Here is a 15,000-nt window from a genome sequence, read left to right on the forward strand (position 1 = left end):
CATGCTCATCTATCTAATTTCCAATATCAATGTTTTCATTCTGTGTCATAGCTTTTCTTTAGTTTGTATGTTCACATACAGTAATAAAGCAATTTACATTTGTTCTTGACTTAAATGCCATTTAGATATGTTCAAAATGGTTTGTTTCGACATCTGGAATTTTATTTGTGTGCCAAACAACCACATAGGATTTATAAGTTAATTTAAAAAATGGGGGAGAGCCTGCAACAAAAACATGAGAAACTTCAAAGCACAATGGACCCTCCATCTGGGTCCATCATGGAGCCCAAGGATGTAGGTGTTCTTCAGAGGCTGTCCCACCTGTTTTGTTTCGTAGGATTGCATACCAGTCATCTTCGTGGCAGAATTAGGAGCTCAATGGCTTTGAGGATGCCACGCAACAAATAGGTTGCAGTTACAAATCATGTTTCACTTTGTCACTTCAGTTTTTTCTTAGAGGTTTAACCAGGAATTTTGGGGACTTTGTGGCCCGCTCAAAGGAACAATGCAGTCTCTTCACTGGGTCAGGACTCTACCTGAATTGATTCTAGATACATTGAGAGATTTCTACAAAAAAAAAGTCAGAGATTGCCTTTCTGCTACATTTTTGTAAAATCAGATTGGAAATCTTGGAAAACACAGGCATTAAATGAAAGAAATATACCTAATGCATATGATTGGCCATAAAATAGCAGGTTTCAGATAGTCTTCCAAACCAGATAACACAGTAGCATTGTGCCTGTAAGAAATAAAGTACAGCCTGGTGTATCAATGAAGGCTGTGAAATGTACCAATTTATATTATTTAAAGACAATTAGAGAAATCTCTTTGCTTAATGTGTTCTGCTAATGTAAATTTCAAGCAGTTTTCAAAATGCCTTGTCCTTTATCTGTGGGAAAGAATATATGTTATATACATATGATACACACATGTATCATTACATAAAACTCTTATAAAGGCAATATTATCTGCATAAATCTGTATTTTTACTAATGATCCTGACTGCCAGTTTTTTTCATGCTTCTGTCTGTCATCCTGAAAAACAGGTATATTAGTTCTCTATCTTATACAGTTGAACTGTTGAACATTACAGGAAAAACAAATTTTGTCAGAAAATCTGTTAGAATGTATTGCAAAGCAGGTGTGTTTCCATTTATAAGAGCATGTACGCAGTTAGGGAGATTCAGAGCAGATACCATGAAAGCTAACAAAAATAAGCCTGGTGGAGGGAATCTGTATTTCAGACTGAGGAACAGAGGACTCTTGTGGTACCATGAGTCTTGCTAAATGTCTTACAGGCTGGGGTCTTTAGCACAGAGTATGAGCAAATCAGTGCCACTTAGAGAGTTAGGTAGATTTTCCCTCAGTTTAGATCAAAATATCCATATTTTGGTACATATTATAATAGTAAGCATGCAAGTGTTAGGAAAGTTCTTGCAGGGTTTAAAGGTTAAAGGTAATAGTTTAATTGTGAAAGTATCCATTTCCCTCTCTATATTTCTCCTCCTATCTGTGTGACCTGTGGTAGTTGAATAGCATCACTGAGATAAAATTGTTACAAGAAGACGAATTCAGATCTCAAGTAAACAGAGGAAATTCTTGGTGGCTTTGGAGGGAATTGAATAGTGACTCTACTTGGTGAATTTTATACTTTGCTTATGCATCCCAAAGTTGTAGAAAACCTGTTAGTCTTGTCTTTAGTACTTGTTAAACTTAAAATAAAACATTATTGTATGTGTATTACAGTGCTACAAAACTAGATGTTAGAAAGTGTAACAACCAGAATTAGTCATCTGAAATTTAAGTGTCTACTCAAAGTGAGTCTGCACTCCATGGAGAGAGACAGGCACATTCACAGTGTGGGCTTAGTTTCACGTTAAAATAAATCTCTAAACTAAATCAGATATACTTTACTCAGGATTTCTTTATTCTGTTGATAATGGAAGGAGTACAGGGATAGATGAGCTTAAATTCCTCCCAAGTTTCTGAGTGGAAATCTGGTTTGTCTTTTCCACTTGTATTTTAGAGTAAAACCTTCAGAATTTTTATTCTTAAAATTCATTTGATGTTTTCTAAAAGATTGTCGGACTTTTTAGTAAAGGTTTATGTTTACTTTCAGACTCTTAATTAGTCAGTGTTTTAAGACCATAGTTTATGCTATGATGAATTGTGTGAAAAGTGGTATTCTGTGTAATATTATATGAGGTAATTTCTTCTAAAATAAAATTTCAGTGGATTTGTGTTTCTTTTTTCCTCTGTTTCATTAATACAAAGTCTTTTGGGATAGATTCAAGTAATAGAAACATTAGAAGGGATTTTCCTCCTAAAATTGGCTCATGATTTAATTTATTAACAATAATATTATTTTTGCTGATTTACAGGAGACTGGAGTGTTCCAATACATCTCACAAAGCAGTATTTATATGCTAGCTTGCTATTATATGCAGAAAAAACATTTGAATTTTGCTAGACAAGCGAGTGGCTGCTTTTTCATGGGTGGAAAGCCTGGCTTGCTGACAGCTGTTTGACCGTGTCCTGGGTAGCTGGAGCAATGCTCTCACATCACAGTGTGCCTGCCACAGTGCTGGACAATACTCCAGGTTCTTTCGTAGGATTTTTCTCTCCTACCTACACAAGGAAACATACTTCCTGTGTCTTTCCAACTCACACATGTATTTCTGAGAACATGTGCATATGTGGGTGGTTATGCATTTGCTGATGCTTGATCTCACTGTATAACAAGTGGAAAATAAAGCCATGTCCAAAAGAGCACCTATACAAAAATGCAGTTTAGTGGAAAAACTAATAATCTAATGCCAAGGTTTCCCAACTTTCAGTTTTCAGTTAGGAATGCTGAGAAAACAATTCTCGGTAGAGACCAGGTGACTGAGGTAGCAGTCCTTGCTGTGTACTCTGATATGTCCATGATGTTTTTATTCCTTTATAAATCAGACCTTCTTAAAGGACTAGCTGAGCAAGAAAGTTTTTCTTCTACTGAAGTGATGTTTTATGCAAAATTTTTTTTAGGCTAAGTGTCTTTATTGTGGAAAACATTTACTGCTTAAAGATACTTATTTTGCTGTCTGCCTTAATCATATCCTTTGAAACAGTCTCAATAGATTTTTCTATTCGTAACATTATGACACTTGATAAGATGATTGATTATGAAGTGTTGAGAGCCCTGCCATGTGATCATTTATTTTTAAATACACATTTGTACTAGCCAACGTTTAAATTTCTTGCAGGAATACATAAGAGATACGAAACATAAAGCTTGAGTCTGATCGAAACTGATGCCTCTGGAAATAGAGTGCCACAGTACTGTGGCCTTAAAATAACAGATTCTGACTGAAACTGGAACTTTACAGTGATAAATACTATGTAAAAAATTATGGTCCATCTTTGGTACAAAATAAAAAAGATGTATTGCTGTAGTGCAGGCAAAGTAAAATGTGTTTGACGATGATATCTTTCTTTCCCTGTGCAGGTGCCTGTGTCAGTGGCCATGATGACTCCCCAGGTGATCACCCCTCAGCAAATGCAGCAGATTCTCCAGCAGCAAGTGTTGTCTCCGCAGCAGCTTCAAGCACTTCTCCAGCAGCAGCAAGCAGTTATGTTGCAGCAGGTAATGTGTGTTACCTGCTTTGGACTGTTAGCACAGGGCATTCACACAAATATCAACCAGATTTTATGGGTCTTATTTTGTAATATTTCATTGCTCATTGCACCAAAAAGAATGAAAATAAACATGAAACTTCTCTGTGTCCAAATTTATTTTTTTTTAAATTGCAGAAGTGTGAAATCACACTTTGAAACATTCAATATTATATTAAAACCAGCAACAGAAGCAGTGGCAGATGCATTACAAATACCAAACAAATTGATGTTTAAATTTTCAAGCGCTTAGGCACATTTTAATTGTAGACCTGCCAAAGGAAGTGCAAATAGAGTTGTAGATAATTGTTGCTTTAAAATTCATAACATTGTAGTGCTCCCTTTAGTCACATAAATGGCATGCGGTTATGAAATTTGAACTTAACAGCTTGTTTCATCAAGGGAAAAGGTTTTTTTATTTTGTTTTTTTACATATTAAAAATTTGTCCCAGATAAGGCTAAGAAGGAGGAGGAGGTTGCTATTTCCTTAGCAGAAAATCTGTCAGCTAATTGAAAAATATGTGAACTTGTTATTCATACAGTAATTATTGATAGTGTCAGTGATCAGTGCCTTGGTGTAACGCAGAGTGAATTTTTGGGTGCATGCTTAATTTTCATACAGAAAATGATGTGTCTGTTTGTCATAGTCATAGCTCAGTCACTGAACTGTATGTTTAAACATTTTAATATCCAGTACCATGATCGTTACAGGCAATTCACCTTCAGTTGTGAATCCAGCATCCTGCTAAGCAGATTGACAGATTAATTACTTTTTTCCCCTCAGAAGCAGACAGTTTTGTTTGGCCTTAGTGACTTGTAGGTTTCTTGCGAGTGGATGAGTGCAGCTTCTGATTTGTTATATAGGACATTTAAGGAACTTAGGTATAGTTATTTGAGGAGTTAATTTGGCTCTTGCATTCCCTTTAGAATACAGATTTTCTATACCCTTCTGTTTAGGATATTTTGGAATCTGCATTGGAAAATTTCAGAACCGCCTTGGAAAAAAATGTATGTAGATCTGCCTCTTCAAATCACATTTTTGTTATGAGGTGATACTTAATGGCTACGCTACCATATGCCAATCTAGAAGAGTTTAGGAGATTTATAATACTTGAAACTTTTGCCTTTATTTATTAAAGTCAAAATGGTTTATTCAGCAACAACTACAAGAGTTTTACAAGAAACAGCAAGAGCAGTTACATCTTCAGCTTTTGCAGCAGCAGCAGCAACAACAGCAGCAGCAACAGCAACAACAGCAGCAACAACAGCAACAACAGCAGCAGCAGCAACAGCAACAACAGCAGCAGCAGCAGCAGCAGCAACAGCAGCAACAGCATCCAGGAAAGCAAGCAAAAGAGGTAGGAGCCAAGACCCTTGCTGATGCAACTAGTCTGAGCTGTCAGAAGCTTAGAAAAGACAAGACCAGTTTAGATCTTTTCCTATAGCAAGGATGCAGCTATCAAAGATTTGTTCTTATATTTTTACTGGGCTTAATAGCAGTGCTGGTATAATTCTCCTGCTCCCCTTTGTGAGACATAGGATTTGAGCAGTCTAGTCCTGCTGTCGTCTAATGTTCGCTAATGAATCTGAGTGTGCAAAGAACAAACTGTATGGTGGACTCTGTACTGATTATCTTGTATTCACAGGCAATCTGTGTTGGGGAAGGAGCCTTACTTTGCTCAGTGGCACAGCTCAGAGAGCATGCAAATTTAGTCCATGGCTGAAAAAGAGCGATTGAGCACAGATTTCAAAGTCATAGGCCTCTGATTAATGAACTGCTACTGTAGGTTTGAAGTGGCGAGTAGAAAGTTACAGTTTGATGTGCTCATAAATCAACCTGACAAGTGGGTTTCTCAGGCCTAGCTTGCACTTGTCAGCAAACTGCATCAAATATAAACAGAATACAAACAAAACATGTTGAAGTAGTTAAATTGATCAGCAGGTATCCTAGACGTTGTCTTCAAGCTGCCCATTATGCAAACGTCGAGGAAGCAGTTGTGACCTCCTGAGGCTTTGTTTCTGTTTGGATTTGTGAATAGAATTTCAGACAGCCATCAACTACGGAATAGAAATTGCTCCCTTATTTCTCCGGAGGCTCTGGGCAATCCACATGACTTGCTCCATTATGCAGTCTGTTTTCCAGTGAGCGCATCAGAAGTTTCTCTTTTCCCCAAACTAGAAAGGAAAGGTCTTCCACAGCAGCTTGTCTTTTTCTGAAGTGTGACTGCCTTCTCATACCCTCCTGAGTCTTTGTAGACTCAAGTTTGTCTTGAAATGCCTCACAAAATTGGAACCTGTACTTTTGCTCCATAATAGGGCATTTCGTTTCCTTGAATGCCATGCTCCTTGTAATATATTCCAACATGAAAAGAGAGGGAGCTAACAGGCCAGTGAAAGGACGGCTACATCCCAGTTTACTAATAGATCACTGGAGACCATGTTCATGGGCCACTGCAGACCAAACTTAGTCAATTGGAAAAACAAGAGTGCCTTCAAATCACAGGCTGCTGTAAAAAGTTATACATTTAGCATAGATAAATCTGTTATCATCTGCCATGAGCTGAGTTTTTTTTTATTTGAAACAGCTGTTATATATTTTTTCTTGACCCTTTTCTTTAGTGTGTCATTAAGTGTATCTTGCCATTTTCCCTGAAGCCTAATATCTTAAATGAATATAATAGAAAATTTCAAACACTTTCACTGCCTGGGTATTCTACAAATAGCATTATTATTTAATAACTGAGATTAAAAAGAAAGAAGTTGATTTTATGTTTTTGGCTTTCTAGCCTTTACTACACACTTTATTTTTTGCTGCATTTGCTTTTTCTTTTTTTTCCCCCTGTTCTCTTTGTAGCAGCAGCAGCAGCAGCAGTTGGCAGCCCAGCAGCTTGTCTTCCAGCAGCAGCTCCTCCAGATGCAACAACTTCAACAGCAGCAACATCTGCTGAACCTTCAGCGTCAGGGACTCATTTCCATCCCACCTGGCCAGTCTGCTCTTCCTGTCCAGTCTCTGCCACAAGGTATTTCAGTAATATATGATTGGAGATATTTCTAAATTCACAACTTTTTAGCCATTCCATTTGCATCTGAACTTCAGAAGTTTCCCATTATGACACTTAAGCGTATTTTGTCCTTTATTATTCACATTACCAAATTTTCTGGACACTGATAAATACGCTTGTAAAAATAAAGCCAGGTTTTTATTGTTTTTTCTGGATGGAAGGTGCATATTTATTGAGCTTATGTGCTGAAAACAATTTCTAATAGCAGCACTTCAAGCATCATTGCTTTTCTCTGAGGAATCACTGAAATCTGATTTAGTGGAATGTTATTTCATTAATATAAACAAACAGCTATAAAATACATTCAACAGTGATACTAAAGTCATTCTTTTCTTTTTCTTCTAAGAAAATAAAGTGTTTGGCATTGAAAAAGCACTTTGAATCTTCAATTTATGACAAGTGAATTTAGGGACAAGCCTTAGGATTTATTTTCTTCTCTATTCCTTTGTATTAAATAGGTTAAATAGAACAACAAGTTTTGAAGGTGATGATTCCAATAGTAATGAACTGTGACTGACAAATAACCAAAGACTTTTTGAAAAAAATTTCCTTTTGTCACTTTGATCAGGATTTCTCAATGATGAAAATGATCTCAAATTCCACTACTTGAAAGAAAATAGGGCACACATTTTTGAAGCGTAAATTAATGTGGAGATAAATGCTGCTTACATTTTAAGATAAGGTCAAAGTCTTCCCATCTAGGGGACTCTGCCTATAACCTGTGAGGCATGTGTTTCTGTTTGTTTTACCACAGAGAGTTGAGTTAAGTATCTGTCATAAAAATTACACAATAATCTGATCTCTTATACCTCAGTCCTGAAATGAGCATTGTTTAGACTATGTTCATGACAGGTAACATTATTTTTAATTGGTCTTTATGCATGTAACTTGTTCCTCCACCAGATAACTATTATGAAATCAAAATTTCAGAAATCAGATGAGCAAAAGCAGAGTACACAGTATATAGACAATGATCTTAAAAAAACCCAAAACCCCAAACCAAAACAAACAAAAAAATAAACCAGAAACCAGAACATCAGAGATTACAAATAAATGTGTTCATTTCATTGTGTAAAAAAGTTGTGTAAAAAAGCTATGACAAGCATATCTAAAGCTGTAAAAGCTACAATGAAAATGAGTCCTACTACAGCAAATAGAATAGCGGTGGGGAGACAACTTGATTCATAAACCTGGCGATGAGAGCCTGGTAATGCTGGTTTCTTTTTGTACAATTGGCTTGGACCAGAGTCAGAAAAAGCATGAAACACAACTTCCCTCTGAACTGCTTTACCTTTTGCTAATCTTCTCTTGTGCCATCTGTTGCTAGAGGAATTCCTCAGGTTTTCCCTCACATTAAGCTATCCCCATAGATTTTCCTCAGCACTCCTACCCAATTGCATTGGTATTCATCATTTTAATGCAACACTCATTGTACTACTTCTAGTATAAAAACTGAGGAAAAAAAAACTTTCTAATAGTTCCTAAGAGTAAACGGTTCTTTTTAAAAATTGTGTTTTACTCAAAAAATTAAGTCCAACTGAACGCATGACAGAAAATATTGATAACAAAGAAATAAGAAACTACAAAATTTTATATTTAAAATATATATGATTGTTATTGTTGAAGTAAATTAATCTCTTTTTTTGCTTTTGCCTTGGTATTTTTTCATAATAATGAATTACATACAAGTATTTATTTCTTCTATTTTAAAATTAAACCTTCAGAATTGAATTAAGGTAATACACAGTAGATGTGTGAAAGTATGATTTTCTGCTTCTACTGTGCTGTGAGAGATATAAGATAGTTATGCAGAAGGATTTACATGTGTAACAGAAATATTTTATATGCATCCATCCAGTTTGCTCAGTTACATGGGTGGCTAGAACACTGAAAGTAACACAGGGGATTTGTGTTTGTAAATTATTGGTCATTAAGAGTCTCATAAACCACAAATTATTATTGGCAAAGGGGTTTACATTTGATAATGTGAAAAGATGTATCTTACAAGCACAGCTGTGAGGTTTTCATATATAAACAGTATTTTCTGCAAGATTAGTTTCTGCCTTTAAAGAACAGAAATGTTTCCCAGGTTTTCTTGATGGTCAGGTATCACAATTATGATGCAATAGGTACATTAGCGTCTATTTTGTGACCAGTTCTTCACTATGCTGTATCCAAACCAGTGATCTGCTGTGAGTTACTTCCAGGTACTGCTGTGTTGATGCTTGTTAAATGCAAACAACTGTAAATCACAGCAGTAAAAAACCCCAAACAAACTAAACAAACAAAAAAAACCACCAAAACTCCAAGTCTTGATCGGTCCATGTTGGAAAAGGAAAAGCAGTTGCATGGATGGTTTTTACAAGTGACAGTTTTATTAAATATTTATTCAAACATAAAAATAGAGTAGATAGAGGTTAAAAGCATAACGAAAGTAATATTAAAATCCCCAAATTACTGGTGTTTGTAAATTTCATAGGAAAACAGTATTTGACCTTTTTATTATAGTCTGTAATTTTTATTCCACTCTTAGTCTTCTTTTTGATCCTTTCCCCTTTAATATATTGTGGGGAGGGTATTTTAAGGGTTGTCATAGCCTATGAAACTTTAAAACTTACCCTACTTTTACATCCAGACTGAGATGTCTGTCAGCCATTTCACAAGCCTCTAGTAAAAAGAGAGTTGGATTTTTAAGACACAGAAACCACAAAATTGCCATAATTTACAATTAATTACACATTCGCTTATTAACTTTATACTTTTTAAGTGCCTGCCCGCAATCCTTTCATCCTAAAAGGAAGCATTTCAGGGTCCTCTGAAGAAGTGATAAAATTAACCAGCCTGAGCCTAGAGAGAAATATCATTTTGCCCTAAAAAAACCCTAGGTGAGCTAGGCAGCCTGGAGGCACAGCTCCACCTGCAGAGGAAGGGGCTGCCCAGCAGATGCCCAGACCCATGGGAGAGAGACCATCGCTGCAGCTGCTGCCAGCCCTCCTACATTCACTCAGCTCCTGGGGCAGCTCTTACTCAGCACACTCAGGACCCAAAGTTTGATGATCTCAAATTAAATCCCTCTCACTAGAAGATGAGATATCTGATGACCTAAACAGATGTTTTCATTCTTGGGTTTGTTTTTTTTTAGTACAGTTAGTTTATTTTTTTCAACAACAGGAGGAAGCTTTTGAAGTAAATTATGTACTTTGTATATCATGCCACATAAAGGAATACATTATTTCATTCTGATTTGTGATTACATTTGCAGGCAACTGTTATTTAAAACACTAAAGTGGGTTTTTTGCAGTGGTGCTGGAATATCCCCCATGAACTCAGAAGAAGTAATTACTTACCTTCATTAAACAATTACAGACAGTATTACCATCACCCTCGTTACCCATCTCTTTAATGCAATAAATTAGAGCCTGACTTCTTTGCTTGCTTCCTTAAAACCTAGGTTTGTGCTATACAAATATGATATAAACTCAAGAACAGTTTTAGGACTTGCAAACAACTCTTTTTCATTTTTCCCTTAGCTGAGTTTGCTAATGAGTGTTGTTATCTAAGGTAAAGAAGGACTCCAAGCAGTAGTCTAAAAATGAGCTGCTTTCATAATTCAAAAAAAATTTAAAAATCCCCTTCACCCACTTTGTTTCCATACTTCCTCCAGAAATAAATATTTCTGTAAATAACTACTAATCTATTTTAATAGCTTTGAATACTTCATGGTGAGATGGCTACTGAGAAGTATTAAGAGCTTCCTGTGCTTTTTCATAATTTTTTGTTGAATCTCTTTCAGTAGTCTGAGTTTATATGTTCTCAGAATAAAACATCACCTAATAATTAGATTTGCCATACAATAAAAAACAGTCTTTACATCTTTCTACTATATCTTATTAACCAAAAAAAAGCCATACTCAATGAAAATTCTGAATTAACAGATACTTTCTTGTACTTTTCAGGACCAGAAATGTGAGCTCTTTCATAAAAAATAAAAACGAACCAAAAACAAAACCCTCAATATCTTGATTCAAAGAGCATCAGCATTTTTAATGTTTTGCATTCCATCAGATCTAGATACCATGACCACATGTTACCTAATTTTGGTTGCTGAGATGAAATACAGAAGAGAGATTTTAAGATACCTCTGGAAAAAACCATGTCAGGCTGAAGAACCTGGGTTTGAAATCACAAGATCTCTGGGCTTTACATTCTTTTCTGCATTAAATCTAGTATTCTTGAAAAATGATATGTCAAACTTACAAGGTCTGGCAGTGACAGAAGGTGTATATATTTCTGATGAACTCTTCATATTAAAAATCTGGTTTCCTATCTTAGCTGCATCTTCAGTGGCAAGATAAGAGAATGCTCACAGCTCTTCTCTTGCCTGTGTTTCGTAGTCTTTACTTCAGTCAGAAGCATATTGTACTGTAGGTTTCCATGACTTCATGCAAACTTGAGCCAGACAACCCTAACACATATGTATGAATACATTCAACAAGACATCGCTTTTTGTGACCTAGGATGAATCCTGGAAACTACATGTTTCCAGGCTGCAAGTGGAGTAGAGAGCAAGTTTAAGCTCTTTTTTGTTTTATGTTTATGAATTTAAGGATTTATGAATTTATGAATTTATGTTTTACTCTTGTTGATTGTGCTGGTAAAACAGCATCAGCTTTATTGTTGGCATTAATCCATTAATAACACTGAGCTCATTATATGAAACTCTTTATTTTGTTATATTAGTGGGGCTCTTTTTCATTTTATAGCTGGCTTAAGTCCTGCTGAGATTCAGCAGTTATGGAAAGAAGTGACTGGAGTTCACAGTATGGAAGACAATGGCATTAAACATGGAGGGCTAGACCTCACTACTAACAATTCCTCCTCTACTACCTCCTCCACCACTTCCAAAGCATCACCACCAATAACTCATCATTCCATAGTGAATGGACAGTCTTCAGTTCTAAATGCAAGGCGAGACAGGTAATTCTGATGAGATTTCAACTGTGCTTATCATTTGACGTGAAGCGGTTGTATAACATCTGAAGTCACATGATTTCCAATCAAAAAATAGCGCTTAATAGAGGTTACTTGAGAGATTGTGGAAACCTGATTTTCCAGAATTCTTTATCAATAGGGCATAATTTTCAGTAATGATGTCTAACTATGCAGACACAACAAAATTACCTGCATGTGGTTTTATAACTCGTGAACTTACGGTAGTTTGGGTAAAAGTTAGAAATCACAGAATCAAGTGGGCTGGTGTAGGGGTGTAAATGCACATTTGTGGGGACATTTGTAGGTGCAGTTTCATTCATGTTTAACACACCTGGCAGTCAGGCCCTTACTGTTGAATCACACTCCCGGTTTCATTGACAAAGTCCATCTCTATGAGTTGTCAAGGCTGTAATTCTAGAATCTGCAAAGATTTTATGTTAGAAGTGCTTCAAAACAGTATATTAAAGCAGCTTTCATGTTGTTTGTTTCTTGTAAAAAGAACCACTAAATTTTCTGTCTTTTATGCATGACAATAATGATATTTCTTACAAATTTTCAATGTTGTTAGTGTAATACGGTGATATTACACCGTATAGATGAAGTTCAAATAATTTTTCAGACACATTGACAGATATTATTTACTGTTTCTTAATTTCAAGTAATGGATTAAATACAAGAGTATATAGTATCTGTAACACTTACCAATAATTATATTAGTGTAGTGAGATATTTATGATGTCAATATAAGATGAAATTTAATTGTATCTATATAACCTAAATTGTAAGTAATTTTATTTTCAAATAAATTTTCCATTTAATTATTTTAACACTTATGAGACTATGATTTAAATTCTCATATGAATGTCAGAATAGTTTTCCATCATTATTTTGTATTATTTAAAAATCTGAATACCTTCACGGTAGTACTTTTAGTTAGTATAACTTATGTGGTTATATCTCACAGAATGGTTCTTTGCTTCAGGATGTTGCCCACATCTACAGAATAATTCCCTCAATTTCTTTGATAAGTCATCATGGATGAAACAATTGCAGACTTATTTGAATGTTCCAGAAAAAGGCATGGAGTACAGCTAGGGATTTTTATGAAGCCACATAGTTAATGAAAGCAGTGCTTGTGAACAAAAATATTTATTAATGAAAGCAACTTTATTTTTATACATGCTGAGCAGAAAATTCAAATACTTTTTGAACATTCACAATATTCAGAAATTCTGAGTGTCAGTCTTCAATATTTATACTCATAATTGATCAGTTCTGAGTGTATTTTTTATTTATAGGTAAATGTTACACCAAGGTCATATGGCATAATTAGCATACGGTATTATACAGTCATCTTATTTTTTCATCCTTTATTAACAGTCATCTTTGGCTCTATTTCTTCTCTAATTGGAACATCATCTAGCCTTGGCAGTTGAACTATTCAATAGAACGATTAAATTTTTCTGACTGCTCTGAGCTAAATTGACCTGTTTTGACCTGTTTGTCACTGATCGTAACCTGACAGGCGCTAGCAGCCTCCAACGATTATGGCTTTTGAGATGAATCTGATGCCTTATTCTTTTGCTACAGCTCGTCACATGAGGAGACTGGGGCCTCCCATACTCTCTATGGTCATGGAGTTTGCAAATGGCCTGGCTGTGAAAGCGTTTGTGAAGATTTTGGACAATTTTTAAAGTAGGTGGATTTTTATTCCTTGGTACAAAATCGTTCAAGGCAAGGGAAAGTGAAAGATGGCAAACAAAGTTTTACTGTAAACCATATCAGAGATTTTTTCGTGTGTATTTCAAGCAACTGGATAATCGAGGCTATCGGCAGAGGGTCAAATTGTTATCCTTTCTTTCATGTTGAACACTTTTGCAGGCCTTTCAATAGCACAGTGTTTAATCCTCTTATTATCCTTTACTGAAATGGAGCCTCAGAAAATTTGAAGAGATGCTTTAGATTTTATATTGGATAGTAGGAGTATGAAAAAGCACATTTTAAATTCTGACAGTTTGTGTGAAGTGGGAATTACTGTGTATAGTATAAATAACAAAGCACAAAGGCCTGAGCATGACCATTTAACTCTCCCTTAATAATCTATTTTTGCTTTTATTCTTGCATGTGCACAAGATACATAGGAAAAAACCCACTGTGTACAGGTGGGTTTGCACCTTTCAGGACTGAAAAGTGATACCATTGCTTCTTCAGCATTTGATTTAGCCAGCTATTTTCTAAATCAGAGCATTTAGGAAATAAGTGACACAGCTTTTCCTTTTCATCTGCAGCTTCTTCGAACTGCAATGGGTTTCTGCAGTTCTTCATTTTTATTTATTTCAAAGTATTTACTAGTATTTCTATGTTCATTTGAATTCTCAACATCAGCACTGATTTGCTACCTATGTACATTTTGGACTGGTCTTTGTTAGAAGAGCCATACTCATTTGGCATGCAATAGATCTTAATGGAAAGCTACAGATAGGCTTATATAGATGAGTAACTTCAGGGGCTGAGACTCTTATGTTGTCATGGTGCAGCTAACAGGGTGAATGAACTGTTTCATGCTTCATCAACAATTAAGTTAATTAGCTCATTTGAAATTGCACTGCTTTGTTGCCAGGATGTTGGCAGAAACATCAAAAAGATGTGTTTACAAATGGCAAACTACGGGGTATATAACAGGAGCACCTTAACAGCAGACCATAACCACTAAGTATTACAATAACTTTTATAATAGAATTATAGCAATAGTATTCATAAAGTATTTGCAATGCTTTCTCTGTCTTTCAGTTTTAAATTAAGTAACTTTCACTGACTTGCAAATTGTACGTAGGTATCACTCCTGACAAATTTTTGTTTATTAGTGCATTAAGTGGAATGTCAAAACAATGGCTTATTATTAAAGGAAATGGTATTGGATTTAAAAGAATCTGATTTACATGAGTTTGTATTAAAAGGAAAATGAAATCTCCCAAATTCTATGTAGTGTTCTAAGTATTATTAATAATAAGAATTTAAACTCATTTAGCTTAAGCATTTTCCTTTTCAAGGAAAACTACATTTCCTGAATACGTCCATCCATCTAGCCTATAGTGATGCTAATTCTTTGGGCAGACTTTGCACATCCATTATGTCAGGTCTCTTGTTATAATCCATGATCAGTAAAACCATTTTGATTTAGGCAGTGTAGTACCAGGTTTACAGATGCTATTGCTTTCCTGAACCAAATAACCCTGGAAAATGTGAAAGTGACACATAACATCTTGATAATTCTGGCTCAGAAGCAATCAGG

At 35.4% G+C, this 15,000-nt stretch overlaps 1 protein-coding gene across 2 annotated transcripts in view; it reads left to right on the forward strand.

Moving 5' to 3' along the window:
• The window catches only part of LOC131572981 (forkhead box protein P2-like), a 400,373-nt gene that overhangs the window by 333,985 nt on the left and 51,388 nt on the right, over positions 1-15,000 (forward strand). Inside the window, exons 7-12 of one of the 2 annotated variants that reach the window (XM_058826456.1) lie at positions 3,488-3,625; positions 4,612-4,662; positions 4,812-5,012; positions 6,509-6,674; positions 11,480-11,693; positions 13,299-13,403. In XM_058826456.1, coding sequence (XP_058682439.1) covers positions 3,488-3,625; positions 4,612-4,662; positions 4,812-5,012; positions 6,509-6,674; positions 11,480-11,693; positions 13,299-13,403 — 875 coding nt within the window. The remainder of the gene's footprint in view (positions 1-3,487; positions 3,626-4,611; positions 4,663-4,811; positions 5,013-6,508; positions 6,675-11,479; positions 11,694-13,298; positions 13,404-15,000) is intronic. The other variant, XM_058826457.1, reaches the window with a different exon arrangement.

The sequence above is a fragment of the Poecile atricapillus genome, chromosome Z (genome assembly GCF_030490865.1).
Source record: "Poecile atricapillus isolate bPoeAtr1 chromosome Z, bPoeAtr1.hap1, whole genome shotgun sequence".
Classification (NCBI taxonomy): Eukaryota; Metazoa; Chordata; class Aves; order Passeriformes; family Paridae; genus Poecile; species Poecile atricapillus.